Below are 20,608 nucleotides of genomic sequence, written 5' to 3'. Positions count from 1 at the left end.
GTTACATACGGTATATAACCATGGTTCTGTGGTGGATAAGTGTGATAGGCTACAAATGCGGGGTCACAAGGTGACAGTTTTGCTATTTGTATTCAGCAAGGAAACGACCAAATGAACAAAAACTCCACTAGTTCCGAAGGAAACGTTTTATGGTCCTTATATATGTCCATGCGTGACAAGTGCTCATAAGTGTACTCTTGTGTTCTTTCGGGTAGCAAAATGAAGAGAGCATAAATTGTCTGTCCAGCTGAAACAACATAGCATCATTCCCCTCTGGGTACATGAGTTGTTTGTACCAAAATAGGACTGAGAAATGCTATGCTTACTGCTGAGAAATGATAAACTGCTGGGAGATGCTCATCCCTCATATAGTCTTCTCTAATTATGGCATTAACCTATGGCCTATTTCTAGTTAGACTAAATTAAATTAAACAAAGAGACTTTTCTGAGGTTACATGCCTTGTGTTCATTAAATTTAAACTCCTGGTTCATGAAGTTTTAGTTTATTTTCAACGAACCCTTGGATTTTCATGGAAAAAGCTTGCAGGACTGTCTCACTGACTGTACCGAATACATAATGAATGTGTTATGACTATCATAGATGTACACAGGGGCGCCGCCAGAAATTTTGGGCCCCATGAAAGATTAGAATTTTGGGCCCCCCAACTTTCAACAAAAGCAGCAATCCTAAAGCATTTATGGGTTGTATTGCTGCTTACCTCCTTCTCCAAAAGGGGGTTCAGTGGTTTGGTAGGGCGGAGGTCACCCTGAGGCTGAATCTGTGCATATTTAGGGCACCCCATTAGTTATGAAACTGGTTATTAGCACTAGTTATTAGCACCAGCATAACATAATATTTCATCTTGTTTATCACACAAGTCAGTTCAGTTATTAAAATGGAAAAAACGTCACTGTACAAACTGTAAAAGTGTTCTCTTGATAGGCTAATCCAACCACGTTCATACTGTTCATTTACCATTCGCTAATATTTTGAACACACATGTGAGCAATAGCTACCTTTCTTTGGGAAAAACTGAGTGACCAGTTGCCTGCCTCTCCGGTCCCTCTCAGCTTTCAGCTGCCTTTCTTTACGTTTTTGACAGCCACTCTTCATATTTAGCGATCATAGACTGTACGCACTCCACTGCTGGCTGGCTGGCTGCTGCACCGCGACACAGCAGCAAGTAGCGTTGCACTGATCAGCACACAGATTTAACGCATCGCGCTTCTACCAGAACTGGACCGTACCATTTCGCAAAAGGGGGAGTGTTAAATGACAATATGTTGAAGAACTCAAGAAATAGACAACCTTGTTCAATTAGCTCATTTTACCAGATGGAATATTGCATTGTTGTTATTTCAAAAGTCTTATTAAAATCATTAAAAGCATATTATCAGCCCCTTAAAGGGCCCCATGGCAGTGCTGGGCCCCTAGAATTGTTCTAACCTTTCCACCCCTGGCGGCGCCCATGGATGTACATTTATATAGTCAAGGTTATAAGAGCACTACATTTTGCTTATCTGTCAATGAGAAGGTCTTAAGAACTATAAGAGTAGCATGAGGATTGTGTATCATGATCTGAGATCTATTAAGGCAGGATATTTAAATAAAGTTTGACCTCACAACCAGCTTGCTGTTCTTACAAAGACTTCTTAAACACACTTCCCTCACATAGGGACCTCATGTAGATCAAATGCTTACACCACTGTCACATTCTTTCATTCTCCCAGTAAAAGACTTACATTTTACACTCCCAGTTTATTATTCAGTTAGTAAGCTCGCTTCATATTATTCAATAACACAGTAAAACAAATTGGACAGTACGTATGCAGTTTTGAAAGTGAGAAATATACAGTATCAGTCAAAAGTTTGGACACAACTTTAAGTCAATGGTTTTTCTTTATTTTTATTAATTCAAAGTCACTTTATGTCTTAAAGTAATGATGGATGCCGTTTCTCTTTACTTAGTTGAGCGGTTCTTGACAATATGGATTACGACAGTTGTGGAATAGGGCTATTTACTGTATGTTTATTATTTAATATTTGCTGTTTGATCTCAAACACATTGAGGTGGCAAGAAATTGCACTAATTAGCTTTTGACGAGACAGAGCTGTTAATTGAAAAGCGTTCCAGGTGACTACCTCATGAAGCTGGTTAAGATAATGCCAATAGTGTGCAAAATGTCATCAAGGTAAACGCTGGCTACTTTGAAGAATCAAAAATATGAAACGTGTACTATATTTGTACATTTTTTCATTTACCACATAAATAGAGGATATTACACGGTTGCGTGAAGATATGAAGTTTATCGTCTCGTGTTGAAAAATATATCACTCATTCACTTTGCTCACATATCCATTCACCACTCGAAGATAAACTTCATATCTTCGCACCACCGTGTAATATTCTTTATATTACTATATGGACACATCCACAAAAAATATGCAAGTTAATCAAAAGAATTTTCATTTTGAACTGGTTCACCATTTTGACAATGCGCGTCATGTCATCAGAGTGAATTATCGAGAATCGTCATTCAGATCCGCGATGTATTTCATATGAAAAGTTTTTTCAACATGAGAAAATAAACTTCATATCTTCAAGCCAATGTGTGATTTTCTTTTTATTATATAGACACATTCACAGACACAAAGTTCCCAAATTTATCAACACAATTCATCGATTTCCTCATGAGTGACATATAGAGATTTATGGCACAGTTTTGGTTTTCCATGTCCCAGATGTAGCTCGTATGAAAAGTACGAGTGGCACATTTCCCAGTAAAACACTTGTATCTATATAATATTTCCATTTATTTTTTTTCACGGTCCGGTTTCCATCAAATCCTGCGCTCTGATTGGCTGGAGAGCAGGTCCGTATCCTACGATACGGACCTCTGGCGACTCGCTTGTTCACAGCAACAACAACCATAGTAGCAATTTTTGTCAACATTTATTTTTGCATTTCTCAGGAGAATAGCATTAATTTTACAGCATGGATAGCGATAACGACAGTGTTCACAGTGAAAGCGAGTTTTACTACCCTGAGGAAGAAGAAATAAAAGAAACCATTTCAGGAGAAAGCTAAAAACCTCTAACTGTTGCTAATGCCAAGCAAAAACATGGCTGAATCCTGAATGACTCCTATTTGTATAAATAGGGGACTACATAGGCGGCAAAATGTAGTTGTTTTCCTGCCATGGAAGTGCACCTGTATACCGAGGAGGAAGCCATTTGCATTACAGCCGTGAATGAGGATTCAAAATGGCGGCTTGGCTCGGTTTTCCCTTTCGGGCGCTCTCGTTTTCTGTTAGAATTTGGTAAAGAAAAAAATAAATATATTATTTACCAGCTTAAGGTCGGTCCGTATGGTGAAATACCGTGACCTCGGCCTTGAATACTGACCTCGGCCCAGAGGGCCTCGCTCAGTACTTTCAAGACCTCGGTCACAGTATTTCACCATACGGACCTCCCAGCTGGTAAATAACATGTATATGTTCCATAAAATTAGCTCATGTTTAAAGTCATTCAAATTCTGTAAAGCTGCTTTGCGACAATGTCTATTGTTAAAAGCGCTATATGTTATTTCATAGTTCTGATGTCTTCCATATTGTTCTACAATTTAGAAAATAGTCAAAATACAGAAAAACCTCTCAATCAGTAGATGTGTTCAAACTTTTGACTGCTACTGTATGTCTGGATGTGATGCGTGTTTGTAGTTAGGGGTAAGTAGTGGGTTAAGAAAACATACCAAACACCAAGGCCAGGCTGGGTATACAGTTTATCTGAGCGCTTTAATGAGTGACACTATGTTAAGAGCATTAAGACTGGAGAATCCCTATTATTGCTTTACATGGCTTTATGAATGTAACACTGCAAAACTTTTAGACAACCTTTTTAGAATTTCTGTAGTTCATTTTAGATTTTCTGAAATTATTTGATAATTTTTTGGCTGTATTATTTTAAACAATAGACATACCGAATAATTTAAGGATTGTTTATAATCTGCCAAAAATACAGTAATTGCAAAAATATTTTTTTCTGCAATTTTTTTGCGGCACGGTGGTGTAGTGGTTAGCACTGTCACCTCACAGCAAGAAGGTTCTGGGTTCGAGCCCAGCGCACAGGGGCCTTTCTGTATGGAGTCTGCATGTTCTCCCTGTGTCTGCGTGGGTTTCCTCCGGGTGCTCCGGTTTCCCCCACAATCCAAAGACGTGCAGTTAGGTTAACATGGGACGGCCTTGGGCTGAAGTGCCCAAGAGTGGCTGTGCACACGTATGCAGCGGCTTTGCTCTCCTATGATGAACGAAATTTCGTTGTACATTTGTGCTGTGACAAAGGCATTCTATTCTATTTTTTTCTGCAATGCTGTATATTTCGCCCTCAATATGGTCTGAGGTTCCGCGCAAAACCCATGAGAACATCACAGCACATCTGCATAAAGGAGCCAGCTGTCAAGCAAAATGCAGACAAAATATACTTATCTCTCAAAAAAGAGGATTGTGTGTCTTTTTAAGGAGGCCAGAGGGACGTGAAGAGAGGGAAGAAAATGGAAAAAAAGAGGAGAGTGATAGAATACAAGAGTGAAAGGGAGAAAGACATGCCTTCTGGCAGAGAACGAGGGGCCACAGCTGTGTTTGGTGTGGTATTTTTAAACGCATCAATGCCGCTCCAATCCCTGAGCCTCGCCTGATCTATTTATAGTCAGGGCTGGCCATTGTTCTATTTCTGTCACCTGTGGGCCATGCCACTGTTGATTCACATGCAAATGAACCTCCCTCCTCCTTTCCCCAGTCAGCTCCTGCGAACCAGACAGAGCTTTGGAGAAGCAAGAGAGGAGAATAGCAAGAAATGAGAATCAGAACACAGCTCTGACTGCTTGACGCACAACTCCACAGTTGTCTGTCTTTAGCCATTTTGCAGGGAAAAGCTGACACGGGGACAAGGGCAGACTTGTACCACTAGAAAGTAAACAGACGAACCCATTTGTGAGGAGCTGCAGCGGGAGATGGTGTAGCCCCCTGCTGATTCCCTGACGTGTGGAGGAGAAGTGAAAGGGAGCGAAGAAGATCGCAGGGGAGGAACTGTTCGTGTTAGCAAGGGAGGAGTTGTCTTTCTCGCCTAGTGTCACCAGTGAGGAGGAGGCAGAAGCGAGTGCTTGTGGTCTCCTGAGAGAGAGAGAGAGAGAGAGAGGGGGACAAGGAAGCGCTGTGTGTGACAGGAAGAGTAGGGCAGCCAATGTGCCGCTGACTGGAGTATGCTACAGACCATTTACGAGGGTGACTCCTACTTCTCCAGCGACAGCTTTGGCAAACTCCAGCTGCCTCAGGAACCCCACAGCAGTGGCATGCACAACGTTAACAACTCAGGTAACTCTCGAGTCTCTCTCTCTCTCTCTCCGAAATGCACGCACTCTCCGCTTCCTGTTAGTGGAGCGCTTTAAACTTGTGCCAACAACAGCAGGGCAGCCTGACTAGTTGCTGGATTAACAGGTACTGCTCCTGCCCCTGTCATGTGCTTAACGGCATGTGCACTGTGTATCTGTGTTGCTCGTGGAGCTGTCCTGAGTCTGACTCGTATCTGGAAATAGGCTCTCTGTTTAATTTAAGATCGAACCCTAATTTGTTATAAATAGAAGAACTGAGGCATGCGATGTTGTCTAGTAAGAGCGCCGAACTGTAATGACATGCAGTGTGGTAAACACTCAGTTGGATTAAGAACTACAGCTTGTACAGAAGTGCTGAAGCAGAAACAGGAAACTGGTTGACAGAAATGCAGCCACCATGAAAAGCCTGTCAAAGAAAATACGCAGGCCTATTTTTGAGCCAGGACATCACGGCGTGAAGTTTTTCATCACTTTATTGGATCAACTCTAAACGTGACTTATTTCTCGACGTTTCTTGTTAAGGATTTGTTATTAGTTCACGTACAGATGTTGGCTGAAACCTGTTACTATTTCAAAGGTTGCTAGAGTGTTCTGGGAAATTCACAGTACAACTCTACAGTTTGTTTGTTTGTTTGTTTGTTTAAATCCAGGAGGACAAGTGCAACTTCACGGCAGCCTGAGTCATTTCAGAACTGTGTCCGTATATAGGTTCAAACATCTTGCGTCTCACTTTCGAATCATCACAGTATTGATGTTGCATAAGACGTTGTTGTTAATGCAAGTCAAATAAACTGTGCAAAGTTAGTATCAGCATTATAGTTTCAAGAAACGTTACCAGAGAAACAAGTCGTCATCTTTTAATGAGGCTCAAAGCAACCTGTTGTGGGATTGAACTCAATGATTTAAGGCAGTAAGGCTGAACTCTAAAAGGAGACATGGGTCAAAAAACCCCCAGAACAAACCAACAACAAAACAGCCTGAGGATATTAACCTTAAATCCTTTAGGTAGCCTAATTACGTATTAGCTCAGGCTAAGTAAATGCTTTAAGGAAGCATGTGTAATGTATGTGGATGTGGTTTAACAGGCTCTTGCATGCAGCAGGCTGTTGCGGGTCAGCTATTCTTAGCCATGTTATTTTCAACTTCAAGCATTAGGGTGCTAAGATTAGGCACCACTTCAATCTGTTATCATTCCGTCTCAAACTGCTCCTAATGTAACCGTACAATAGAACATGCATTAATAGTGGAGGTTTTTTTTTTGTCATTTGCTCTCATGTGGTACGTAAATGTGTTATAGAGGAAGATGCTTGCATTTGTTTCCTTGTGTCCTTCAATCTTGTGCTTTTTGCTTGAGAATGACACGAGACTTAATTTTGATAGTTTTCCCCCTCCGTCATTTCATTCATTCTCTTAAAACATGCATCAAGAAGGTTATTTTATCTTTCTAGCAGTCCATCCATGGAATATTGTTAGTAGTAATTATGCTGTCATACTGAAAGCAACAGCCTGGACCCTGCATGTGGTGAACTTAAAAAGAAACTCAATGGTGTGTGTGTGTGTGTTTTTCTCTCTCTCTCACACACACACGGCAAAATCTGTTAATGCAGTACTGTGTTGGATTGAAAAAAAAAAAAACAGTCGCTCTTTATTATGAACCCATCTCTCTCACTCAGCTTATGTTCAACGAGGAGCAAAACCACTCTGATTAATATTCTAATGAAAACACTCTCGATAAGTTGAAGACTCTCAGCTGCATCAAAGAGAAGAAAATAAAAACACAGCTCTGACAGCCCTCCATTATAGTCGGAGGATAATTACTAATGAAGCTTATTATACTTCCTGTAATTTGATGTTTGGGGAAGAATAGGTTCTCAAAAAAAAGAAGAAGAAAAGCAAGCAGGGCCTTTTAATTCATCACAACAATGCCCTCGCTAAGAACTGTTTCCGACATGTTTTGGTTAAATTACTTTGCGTTCTCCTCAGACCACTGATAATGACGTATCGCTTTCATCTTGAAGTACCTGTGAGCTGTTTGAGATGACAGGACTGGTCTGGTTCGTTCGTTCGTTCTTCTCCAAGCCTCACGTTAGCTGTATGGCGCTGGATCAGTGGCGGCTGGTAGTCTTTCAAACGGGAGGCTGGTCGGTTACGATATTTCCAGATTTTAAAAGAAAAAACACATCAGTTTTGCCCATACTCTTGCCTCTGATCTGGCTGATTGTTGGCAAGGTCACAAACTGTGAAATAACAGGTTCTTTTGGCCCATTAGGCTACTGTCCAATATACATGATGGTGGTGTTGGGGGGGAGGGGTATATTTTAACATTTTATATTTTAAAATTGTGGCATGTTGTTTAAAAATTGACCTCGGCTGTGTTTTTGTTTAAAAATGTTTTCCAAATTGTAGCGGTGTTTAATTCATATCCAGAAAAATATATATTCCAATATAATATACTCAGCATAAACATTTTAAATAGATTCTATATTTTTGGTCCATCCATGACATATTACTAAAGTAGCCTATTTACTGTTGTTGATGTGGGTCACTTGCTGTTAGCCAATTCACTTTCTCGTACCAGGAGAGCTGAAAGGAACGAGTATTATTCCCTACCTTTTTCACCAAGTCAATTTGAGGTGTTGGTCTACCCTGCTCTTTAATTTTAATTTTTTCCTCGAAAGGAAGACTGGCAAATGGCTTCGCCAAAATTAAATCAGCAATGCTTGGCATCCGTGCGCAGCTTTCTTGCTAGCTGACTAGCCCCCTCAAGTTCAAGTTCAGTCACTCAAATAAATGAAATTTCTGGAACTAAGATAGCAAACTTGACAACACTATATTTACACTTTATTTACAATGAAAATATATACAAACTAAAAAAGCTGGTAGAAACCGTATGTAATGAATGAAATCGAAATGTAAGCCGATCTCTTACAATACACCACAGCACTTGCGAATCCGCATGGGACTGAACTGATGTTGCCAGATACTGCTGACGTTATCCAGCCCAAAATATGTTCAAAACCCGCCAAAATGCACTTAAAACCGCCCAATTGGGCGGGAAACCGCCCAATCTGGCAACACTGTACCGCTGCCTGTCTATAGTTGAAACGAGCTGTCAATCAAAGAAAATATCCGTCCGCTTTCACCAATCACCAGTCTCCTCGTGGAAAGCTTTGCCATGTCCCTCCCATGTGAGGCTGGGAGTCTGTGGGCGGGCGTTTTCGCAGTATTTGTCCAATAACCGTCTTGCATTTTGAGATTGAAAAGCGCAGAGCTCCCAAATGCCATTGAAGTCCACTGAGGCTGGGCTGCATCGCGTTGTCACGAGGGGGAAAAACTCATGCACACACTAGGCGAACTGGGGAAAGTTATAACGGAATGATTTCGCACTGTAGTTGGGTTGAGCACATATATTTCTATGATTCTGGATCTGAAATAGCAATGTTATAAGGTCGGCTATAACATAAGCCTAGCGCAATTCATCCTACACGATGTTCGCCATTTTTAGAGGAGACTGAGCCTCCCTCGTTGTCTTAGAGCAATCGCCCGTGCACTGGATGTTCTTTGACATGTGGTATTTAAACATCACTGTTGATAGATTGGCGATAACTGCACATTGCCTTCTGGTGTCAGTGACAGCTGAACTGGTGTGACTTGTTTTCGTTTGAATTACTAAGCCTCGTTATTATCCTTTGACTCTAATGGAAAGCTTATTAATGACAGTAAAAGCAAAGATCTCGATTCATTCTAAATCAGAACCTTGATCTGTGTCCCAATAACCTTAGCACTTTAAACCTCACATTTTGTGCTTTCCCACTATTATGCTCTATATTTTGACCCCCAGAACAGCTCCTTGGAGATACATAGTCTATATATACTGTCTAAGCCTCTGCTGAAAGTGTAGTGGTGTGTATGCTGTTATAAACCTGCCTGCAGCATAGCATATTGCCATCTTTAATAAATGTTCCATCGTCCATCTCAGACAGGCAGAAAGCTACAGTACCATTCAGCCCTGCATCTTATACCGTATGAGGGGAGCATGGTACATAAATGAGGCTTAGGTCTGTAGATTTAGACTGCATTTCGATTAGATATGGGACTGTGTGCTGTTTCTAAATGTATATACACACTCTTGGAGTATGCGTTGTCTGTTCTGGAGGGTTTGATCATACTGGATGATGGAAACAAACAAAAAAAAAGACATATTTGACCTAGTGGAAACTACTGAGTGAGTTGTTACTGAGTAATTGTTTCCACATACACTAGAAAAAAAAGGTCAAATCTCTCATTCTCATTATCTGTAGCCGCTTTATCCTGTTCTACAGGGTCGCAGGCAAGCTGGAGTCTATCCCAGCTGACTACGGGCGAAAGGCGGGGTACACCCTGGACAAGTCGCCAGGTCATCACAGGGCTGACACATAGACACAGACCACCATTCACACTCACATTCACACCTACGGTCAATTTAGAGTCACCAGTTAACCTAACCTGCATGTCTTTGGACTGTGGGGGAAACCGGAGCACCCGGAGGAAACCCACGCGGACACGGGGAGAACATGCAAACTCCGCACAGAAAGGCCCTCGCCGGCCACGGGGCTCGAACCCAGAACCTTCTTGCTGTGAGGCGACAGCGCTAACCACTACACCACCGTGCCACCAAGGTCAAATCTAAAAATCTACATTATTATTATTATTATTATCGTCTCTTGGGGTGAACTCATAAATATTCTACAACACAGAGTTTTAGAGAGGATTCCAAGTAACTTCCTTTGAGAAATGTAAGAGCCCTTAACGATTCAAAGAACAGTCTGAATAAGCTTCTTCTTCTTTTTTCTTTTTCTTCTGAGAGTGTACAGATGCATGGAGTTGTTTCTGAAGAGGACATGATGGATTAGCTATTTGTGGAATGGTGTCAAACATTTATAAGCATCGACATTTCTATAATGAATCGTTCATTTTTACTTTAATGGATACAACATACTGTTTTAGTTCAGGTGGAGTGTTTTATTTTCACTGCCATGAAAGTCACAGGCAAAATTCAATACCGCTTAATGTACAAATGTGAAATGGTGATGTATTGCTGGGTTGGAATCTTCCATTCATATATGCTTGGCTAAAAAAAAAAAAAAATTCAAGTTCAATAATCATATTTGGGCGGCACGGTGGTGTAGTGGTTAGCGCTGTCGCCTCACAGCAAGAAGGTCCAGGTTCGAGCCCCGTGGCCGGTGAGGGCCTTTCTGTGTGGAGTTTGCATGTTCTCCCCGTGTCCGCGTGGGTTTCCTCCGGGTGCTCCGGTTTCCCCCACAGTCCAAAGACATGCAGGTTAGGCTAACTGGTGACTAAATTGACCGTAGGTGTGAATGCGAGTGTGAATGGTTGTCTGTGTCTATGTGTCAGCCCTGTGATGACCTGGCGACTTGTCCAGGGTGTACCCCGCCTTTCGCCCGTAGTCAGCTGGGATAGGCTCCAGCTTGCCTGCGACCCTGTAGAACAGGATAAAGCGGCTAGAGATAATGAGATGCGATTTAATTTGCACACGGAGTTGGACCCTTATGAATAGCTTTATTTAAACAAACAGTTGAAAAAAATTCACTGGAAAAATAATAATTCCTTGAACTGTATAAATATATTTAACATGATGCAATAACGGTGAAAAAATGTATAAATATCACTTCCCGGCCATGAGTTTGCACACTAAGCTGCACTGAATCTGTGACAAAATGGATTTGAAAATGCAGCACATTTCACGGCCTTCAGCCTGCCAGTCAAGCCATCAGGGCAGAACCATGTACGGCACATTGTCTGAAACGGTGGCTGAGAGAACATGAGCAGTTCTGCCCACCGTATGATCGATATCAATTGCAGATACATTAAGCTTCAGTTATAGTCCGTTTTAGATTTGCATCCCCCTCAGCGTCCACAATCAGATGAGTGTTACATTTATGTAGATTTGAAAAGACTCGGAAGTGCATATGTTAATCTCTGACGACAAATTAGCATGCTTTCATTTAGCGGTGTGTAGGAGGCTTACTAATGTGTGTCTGGATTTACCAGAGGCTCAAGCCTTTTATCAGTGTACTCGACAGTAATTTGAGACAGATCAGCGTGCGATTAAAGCTCTGACCAGTGTGACTCACGGTTACAGCAGTCATCCTACCCTTCCTAGCAGCCTCTAGGGAGTAAGTAGGGTTTGGCACGGTGTAGGATGCATGTCAGTCCTTGGTGCCAAAGACAAATAGTAAGCTGTCTTTCATAAATCTAGTGCTTACCAGCTGAAAATGCTGCCTCGCTATGACCCTTTTTTGTCATCTGAAATAGCGAGGAGTAAAAATCAATCAATGCATACAAATTCATAGTAACTCCGAAGGTTACATTACACTCACACATTGGGTTGTAAGGAAGAAATTGGCTGCCTAGTGCATTACATAAATTCCGCAGGGAACTCTAATTTTTGCCCGAGTTAAAATAGCTAGGTGGCCTCGCAAGTGTGATAGTCTTTCACATGTTATCTATATTAAGAGTGTGCTCAGAAAAGAAGTTATATTTAACCTACTTGCTGCTAATTCTGTTTGGTTCCCCCTCCAGCAGCAATGTGCAATGCATCAACCACATTTGTTGCAGATAGACTCATCACCTTAATAGCTTAAGGACAAAAAAAAAAAAAAAGTGTATGTGCATACTGCTGAAACAAAATAAGCATGTGTCACCTTCTGAAGGTGTGAAAACCAGGCGATATTAAAAGCACTGCTGTAATAGAGGGCACGCTGTCATAAGCGTGTGTTTATCTTTATATTATAAAAGGAGAACCACTTATCAGATTGACTATTTCAAGGTTTCGGATAAAGAAAGTCTAATAGGAAGACGGTACAACAGTAGCTCGGGGCACCATGGAGTATAGAGGCTTTTTCCAGGGCACAAAAATAGCTCAATTTAAACCGGCGTTCTGCCTGGAAGTTGCATGTAGAACCCTAATCCACTGAGCTTTAGCTGATCCCTGTGACTGACCATAGATATGCCTTGTGTAGAACATTGTGCTTGTAATGTTCTGGTCATTACCGTATTCTACGTGCTTGATGTTCCCAGAATAGCACACCTAAATCCTTTTTTTTTTTTCTTTTAAAAGCAGACCTGGCAATGACATCAGCAGCTCGTTCTAGTTTAAAAATACAGTCTTACTTCATCAGCATGAGATTTGAACTGGTTTCCAGACATAATGTAGATGCCAGACTTCCACATCATACTCGTCTGTTTTGTTATACCACAGTCTGTGTAGGGTAAGAGGCAAAGAGTTAAAAAAAAAAACACAAAACGCTTTATCAACTAATGTCACTGCTTGAGCAGGAAGGCGTACAGGTATGACTAAATGAAGGCGCATATCTTTTTAATGACAGCAGCGGGGTGGGGTGCACTGAGACGGGAGATAAATGCGATATTACAGCTACATGCAACAGGAAACAGCAGGTAACTGTGGCTATTTATAGCTCCGCAGGGGCAGTGAGCCAGATGCCTGTGACTCAGAGCTGCTGCTCATTGGCTAGATACAGGAGGGATGAAAAGACGCAGCGGGGCCGTGCTACTAAAGAGCCTGTTTATAAAGTGCTGTCACAGACCAGCCTCGAGCATTCCCCTATCATACCTACAGGCCCAGCGCACTGTTTCCTTTTGAAATAAACAGCGCTCTTGACCCCTCAAGGAGAGCATGTTTCACGAAGGAAACTATGAATTAAGTACTTAACGCCATGAAAAAAGGCCTTTCAAAGGCTCGAGACCCCCGAAAAGCACATAGCCTACTGTATGTGTGCACTGAGATGTGTGGGGATGCAGTTTTAATGATTGCATGTGGCCGTGTTGTGTTTTGAGTCTTATCAGTATAACGCCGCTCCCCAGGAGGAGACGACACACACACACGGCGCCGCTCAATACCTTCAGGAAGAGTAGTCATGTCAGTCGTTATGTTGTCCATGTTGCCATAGCAGCCTGGTTTAGGGTGGTGGATAGGGTGTGTGGGTTTGCCATAGCCCTAGATTGCACCACTTGCTTTTATGTTGCTATTTATACCTGACTCGTCAGCGCCGCATGCAGACATTTTTGACTGCGGCATTCTGAACAACAAAACAGGGCGCTGAAATAGTTTGCCAATAATGAGTGAGATGCTGCTGCTTGCGTCACGGCAAGTGTCTCACCTTAACAACTTGCATGGAAAAACTGGAGTGTCACAAATAGTCTGGCTTATATGTAGGCTACTGTAGAATCTCAGTTTTTCACTGACGACAGCAGATGACAATGTTTGCGTCTGTCTTGTGTGTGGCTTTTAATATCCACGCTGGATAAAAAAAAAATTGTAGGTGTCCCTGTCTGTTATCCAAAAGCGAGAATTTTAAAGATATGAGATTTGAGATGGCACCCGGACGATTTGCTTAGCTAAGTGTCCGTTGCACTGCGTTACTTGGCGTCTTGCTTATTGCTTCTTTGCAATATAAGCCGTTAACTCGAACTATTTCACTAAAGGTTACATGGTTTTAATTGTGAAACTCAAAATGTTATCAGTGAGTCACTCTTTTCGAGTTCAGCTATGCATTTGACATTTCACAAGAATGCAGATGTGGGAAGAACAAAAAAAAAAAAGGACATTTACTGGCATGAAGACCAAGCTGTATATTTGCATATGAGCGTGTTTAAATGTCAACTTAACATCTTTTTCTTTTTGTTTGGAGATCTGTCTAAAATAATAGCGCTACACAAACTAAAATCGTACACTATGGGATGATGCACTATAGGTCCAGAAGTTTACATACAGTGACATGAATGCCATCTTGGATATGAATGTCATGGCGATATTTGGGCTTTCAGTCATTTCTTTGAACTGTTCTTTTTCTGTGGCAGAAGGATTGTACAGCATACATCTTTAATTAAAAAAAGCACTAGAATTTGGTGCACAAGTTTTAATTTTTTTTAGGTTTTCTGAAATCAACACAGGGTCAAAATTGTATATACAGGGTCAAAAGTTTACATACAGCACACTTAAAGGGACAGTCCACTGTACTTCCATAATGAAATATGCTCTTATCTGAATTGAGACGAGCTGCTCCGTACCTCTCCGAGCTTTGCGCGACCTCCCAGTCAGTCAGACGCAGTCAGACGTGCTGTCACTCCTGTTAGCAATGTAGCTAGGCTCAGTATGGCCAACGGTATTTTTTGGGGCTGTAGTTAAATGCGACCAAACTCTTCCGCGTTTTTCCTGTTTACATAGGTTTATATGACCAGTGATATGAAACAAGTTCAGTTACACAAATTGAAACGTAGCGATTTTCTATGCTATGGAAAGTCCGCACTATAATGACAGGTGTACTAACACCTTCTGCGCGCTTCGACAGCACATTGATACGGAGCTGGCTGTGCCCGAAGAGGAGTGAAGGTATCAATGTGCTGTCGAAGCGCGCAGAAGGTGTTAGTACGCCTGTCATTATAGTGCGGACTTTCCATAGCATAGAAAATCGCTACGTTTCAATTTGTGTAACTGAACTTGTTTCAGGTCACTGGTCATATAAACCTATGTAAACAGGAAAAACGCGGAAGAGTTTGGTCGCATCTAACTACAGCCCCAAAAAATACCATTGGCCATGCTGAGCCTAGCTACATTGCTAACAGGAGTGACAGCGCGTCTGACTGACTGGGAGGTCGCGCAAAGCTCGGAGAGGTACGGAGCAGCTTGTCTCAATTCAGATAAGAGCATATTTCATTATGGAAGTACGGTGGACTGTCCCTTTAATATTTGGGTAAAATGTCTCTTTGCAAGATTCGCCTTGACCAAACATTTTTGTTTACCATGAACAAGCTTCTGGCAGAATTCTGGTTGGATATTTCATGACTCTTCATGGTAGAATTGGTAGAGTTCAATTAAAATTTTTTTTTTCTTGGCATGGACTCGACTTATAAGCACGGTCCATATATTTTCAACGGAGTTGAAGTCAGGACTTGTTTTAAGCTTAATATTAGCCTGCTTTATCCTCCACAACCAGCTCTGATGCGTGTTTGGGTTCATTGTCCTGCTGTAACTCCCAAGTCGTGTTCAAATTTCTGATGGTTTTTGCTGAAGAATTCTGAGGTAGTCCTCCTCCTTCATTATTCCATCCACTTTGTGCAATGAACCAGTTCCACTGGCAGCAAAACAGCCCCAGAGCATGATGATCCTACCACCACCACCACCAGCTGGTACAGTGTCTCTCTGTACATGGTGGTCAATGTGGCCAAACAACTCAATCTTTGTCTCATCTGACCATACAGCTATCCTCCAGAAGGCTTTTTCTTTGTCCGTGTGGTCAGCTTCAAACTTTAGCTAAGCTTGAAGGTGTCAATTTTGGAGCAGGGGGTTATTTCTTGAATAGCAGCCTCTTAATTCATGGTGATCTGAACTGTAGACAGTGATCCATCAGCTTCCAGTTCATGGCAGGACTGTGCCATGGTGGTTCCCAGGTTGTTCCTGACCATCCAAACCGATTTCCTTTCAGCTGAGGGTGACAGTTTGGGTTTTCTTGAAGCAAAGTGTCTTGGCAAAGTGACTACACCTCACAATAACTTAGATACAATTGTTTGAACTGATCTTGGATTTTGCAGTTGTTTAGAAATGGCTCCAGGAGACGTTCCGGAGTTGTGTACATCTGCGATCCTCTTTCTCAGATCTGCACTGAGCTTCTTGAACTTTTCCAATTTTACTGTGTGTTGGTCAATCCAGTGAGTGCTGTAAGCAAACCCTTTTTATGAAGGCACAGAGAAGCTACCAGCTGTAGTCAATCATGATCACTAACAGGAAGTTAAGAGACCTCGGCCTTGGCAAGATAAGAGACATTTGAGAAGTTTCAGCACCTCTGAATTAATAATCTAAGTGTGCTGTACGTATTAGACCCTGTATGTATAATTTTGACCCTGTGTGGATTTCAGAAAACCCAAAGAAAATTAAAACTTGTGCACCAAAGTCTAGTTTTTTTTAATTAAAGATGTATGCTGTACAATCATTCTGCCACAGAAAAAGAACAGTTCAAAGAAATGACTGAAAGCCCAAATATTGCCATGACATTCATATCCAAGATGGCATTCATGTCACTGTATGTAAACTTCTGACATCAATTGTAACTATGAAAAACAGCTAAGAGAGGGTGACATTATTTGTATTCTTCCATTTTGCACATACCGTTGTCCAGGTTTGCTATCAGCCGGGGCTTTGTTTGCTCTAAGGCTCTTTTTGTAAGGCCCATATCTCAGTAATTGCTTATTCCCCCGCAGAGAAGGCGCGCAGCCGCAGTTGGTTATGATGCTTGTTTGCCTCATCCTTTCTGAGTGTGTCATCCAGGCTTGCTATTGATTTCCACTGCCTTACCGGCTATTTATAGAGCTGCAGGGACCTGAGGGATGCCCTCTTGCTTTGGATCCAGCTTATTATTTGTAATGAGCCAGAGGTTGAAGAATATAGGAGCAGTGTTTCCATAATGCTGAATGCTTGGAGGAGGGGATATTGCTGGGAATAAGGGCAAGGCACACACGCAAACAGGCCATCCAACTGACAAACGAGGTTATAACACTACGCTTTGTGCTGGAGCCAAAAGGGGTCAGCGGGATGTCTGATGCTTGAAGACAGTCTGAGCTGTACATCTTTCGGCTCATAGTAGGGAACTGGTGCTGTACAGGCACGAGTTCATTTGTGCTTCATATGGAGCTGCTTTCTTTTCACTTCACGTTGTTTTTAAACCCAATTTATATGCACCCATAACACCCTCCCTCCCTTCCTTACAAATGTAGGATGCCTGTTGAGGTAACCGCAATATTTCAGATAACAGACTTTTAACTGCCCTTATCTCTCCTGTGCCATATTTTCAGTGGACGTTAAGCCTGACCTACCACTGGCTCTGGAGCCTGCGTCTCCACTCGATCTTCGGACAGACGTGAGGATGCCAGCCCTGGGCTCGGACTCCAACGTGTGGGAGCGGCAGCTGCAGCAGGAGCTGCTCATCATTCATAAGCAGCAGCAGATCCAGAAACAGCTCCTCATTAATGAGTTCCAGAAGCAGCATGAGAACCTGATTCGCCAGCACCAGGTTCAGCTCCAGGAGCACCTCAAGGTGAGCCCGAGATGACCCTGAGAATGCTAATGTTGACCTGTCCAGGCAAAAATATGCCCCAGGAATAACCTGTGGCTTATATATCTTCCTGGCTGTAAATGCTTTGGTTAGACAGAAAAGCTGTCGAAATTCAGCAACAAGTGTAACACATAGCTGACGTAAACCGTTGGTGCTAAAAAAGGCAACTGGACTTGCTTGGAATTCTTGAAGACGTTTCATCTCTCATCCGAAAGGCTTCTTCAGTTCTGTCTGACTAGTGGGGAGTTCCAGGTATTTATCCTCTAGTGGATCAAAAGCAACTCTAAGGAGAGTCACTGAGGTCACATGGGTCGTTGAGTCATCCTGTAGGTGTAGGTCGCTGGGGGCCGGGTGTGAATGGTGTTAGCAGCCTAGAGGATCAGGTGCCTACAGGATGACTCAACAACCCATGTGACCTCAACGACTCTCTTTAGGGTTGCTTTTGAGCCACTAGAGGATAAATACCTGGAACTCCCCACTAGTCAGACAGAAATGAAGAAGCCTTTCGGATGAGAAGTGAAACATCTTCAAGAATTTCAAGTTGCCTTCTTTAGCACCAATGGTTTACTATGACCTGGATGACTGAGAACCTTCACAGACATAGCTGATGTATTTTTCAGCTGCAGCAGGAGCTGCAAGCGATGAAGCAACAGCAGGAACAGCTGGAGAAGGAAAGGAAGTTGGAGCAGCAAAACCAGGAAAGGGAACTGGAGAGACATCGGCGCCAGCAGCAGGTTCTAATCCTCAAGAGCAAAGAGCGGGCACGAGAGAGTAAGAGTTCTACCCCTGCTCATTACACTACACTAGCATGCCGATTAAAAGTGAACAGGTTGAGGCTCTTTTTTTTTTTTTCCTAACTCCGACAACACCAAAGCCTCATGACTTCTTTATTGGTGCTCTATCTTCATTGGCCAGCAGGGGGAGATGTTTATTCATTTGTTTAATGTGAGTTCTAAGTTAGCATGACAAATTTGAGATCTGAATGTTTGTAAAGACATGTCATTGTACAGTATGTGTACATGTATGCATATGTATGTATATTTCAAGCTAAATGGTCAAAATGAATTAAATAATTAGCATCAAAAAGAGTTTTCCTCTTTAAGTGACCTTTTTAAACAGTTTCTTTTTTTTTTTTGCTAAAAATGGCTTTACTAAATCACAGAGGTGGACAAAGTGCCCAACTTCATTACTTAAGTCAGAGTACAGATCCCACTGGTCAAATGTTACTCCGATACAAGTGAAAGTCATCCAGTCAAATTTTTATTTAAGTTAAAGTACTGAAGTACTTGCTTTTAAAAACAGTTAAGTATTAAAAGTACATTTTCTGTCAACGCATCGTTGTATTATTGCCACAACGCTTACAAACCTAACGCCGTTCCCAAAGACAGAAATGTGAATTCACAAAATGAACGCATGCTGTGCCATCATGGTGGTTTAATGTTAAGCTAGCTAGTCAGTGAAGCTCCACCTGACATGCTAGCAAATGCTTTTCAAACTCGAAATCATATTGGGTAGCTAATGCTACTAGAAAAGAAACATTTCTACATTCTGTTTATTTGGCAAGATTATGCTAAAACACATTTCTGAAAGGACTTCAGATAAGTTAGCATTATTCATGTTAGTTAGTGTAACTCCGTTTTTACATGCTAACTAACAGTGTCCAAGTTAGCTATGTGTAAACATTAGCCGTGGACAAGGCTACGGCAACTTGGCGGGCAAATCCATAGAAAGTCATTTGACTAATCAGACTGCATAACTATTGCAACGTTATCGCTAGCTCTAAAAGCACAGACAACTTCGTTACAAGCTTTCTCTTGGAATAAAACGTTTATATCCCTCAATATGCTTCCGCAGGTTGGACGGCGAGGTATTGTAGGCTGAGATGGGGTTTGTTTTTGGCAAACAAAGCAAACATTTAAAACGAAACGAATCTTTAATCCTTTCAGAAAACTGAAACATGGGTTCTAGGTAAAGCCATGAGTGTATGCGTTCTCCAGAAGAACCGCCTCCTTCCATTCTGCCATCAACTGATCGTGTTAAATAACGCTGCTGAGAAATCACTGAACTTGATTTTATACAGTCTATGGACGTGACGTGACCCTAGTGATTACTGATCGGCTGTCTCAGTGTCACCTGCGAAAAACCAATCATGTTTTAGAAAAGAAAAGAAAAAACATCCACCTTCAAACCCGCTTCATAGTAACGAGTAACGAGGACCTTGATAGAAATGTAGTGGAGTAAAAATTACGAAATTTGCCTTTCAAATGAAGTGAAGTTAAAGTCATAAGGTTCCAAAAATAATAATACTCAGGTAAAGTACAGATACTCAACAAGTGTACTTAAGTACAGTACTCAAGTAAATGTACTTCGTTACTGTCCACGTCTGCTAAATCAGTGCATATCCAGGCAATAATAACAGAGTGTATGAGCCACAGGATGAGCGCTTTCCTTTGGTGTGACAGGTGCCGTGGCCAGCACAGAAGTTAAGCAGAAACTGCAAGAGTTTTTGTTGAGTAAATCCACAAAGGACACAGCATCCAATGGATCCTGTCAGACATTCACACAGAACTCCAAATTATGGTTCACGTAAGTCAAGACTCCTGATATCTGGCGGAACATCATGATCACTGTGGCCCAATATTTTTATGTGTTATTGATATCTTTATTATTGATGTTATGCACTTAAAAATGTGTATTATCAATCTGTCATGCTGATGAGAGATATGTACTGTTACATCTGCAGAAAAAGAATATCGAGCTGTTGGATCATGATGATATTAAGTGCCAAACAGTGCAACTCTAATGTGAAATTTGGGACATTTGAGTGATTTATGCCTGGAAGGCGAGTTAAGCAGTTCAGTTTGTGTCTCCTTTCTGTTCAGGGCCTCCCATCACACCTCTCTGGAGCAGAGTTCACCTCCTCTGGGAGGAGTGTCACCATCGGGCAAGTTCCCTTTGCCCTCCCTACCAGACTCCAGGGATGATTTCCCTCTGAGGAAGACTGGTAAGACCAAGCAATCTTTGAAATGCGCATAGTGTATGTTTCACAATTAGACAAGGCTTAGATGATATAGGATCGCATGAGGTTACAGA

At 41.9% G+C, this 20,608-nt stretch overlaps 1 protein-coding gene across 6 annotated transcripts in view; it reads left to right on the top strand.

Annotated features, from left to right (window-relative positions):
* Positions 1 to 20,608, top strand: part of hdac9b (histone deacetylase 9b) — an 87,459-nt gene that overhangs the window by 37,222 nt on the left and 29,629 nt on the right. For 2 of the 6 annotated variants that reach the window (XM_060921787.1, XM_060921783.1), the window contains exons 3-6: positions 17,256 to 17,497; positions 18,136 to 18,286; positions 19,978 to 20,101; positions 20,398 to 20,519. In XM_060921787.1, coding sequence (XP_060777770.1) covers positions 17,256 to 17,497; positions 18,136 to 18,286; positions 19,978 to 20,101; positions 20,398 to 20,519 — 639 coding nt within the window. Of the gene's footprint in view, positions 1 to 4,830; positions 5,371 to 5,634; positions 5,880 to 5,928; positions 6,393 to 17,255; positions 17,498 to 18,135; positions 18,287 to 19,977; positions 20,102 to 20,397; positions 20,520 to 20,608 lie in introns of those variants that run through there. The other 4 variants (XM_060921785.1, XM_060921788.1, XM_060921786.1 and 1 more) reach the window with 4 other exon arrangements.

The sequence above is a fragment of the Neoarius graeffei genome, chromosome 5, assembly GCF_027579695.1.
Source record: "Neoarius graeffei isolate fNeoGra1 chromosome 5, fNeoGra1.pri, whole genome shotgun sequence".
Taxonomy (NCBI): domain Eukaryota; kingdom Metazoa; phylum Chordata; class Actinopteri; order Siluriformes; family Ariidae; genus Neoarius; species Neoarius graeffei.
Note: the sequence above shows the minus strand (reverse complement) of the source record. Positions and strands in the feature narration are given on the sequence as shown.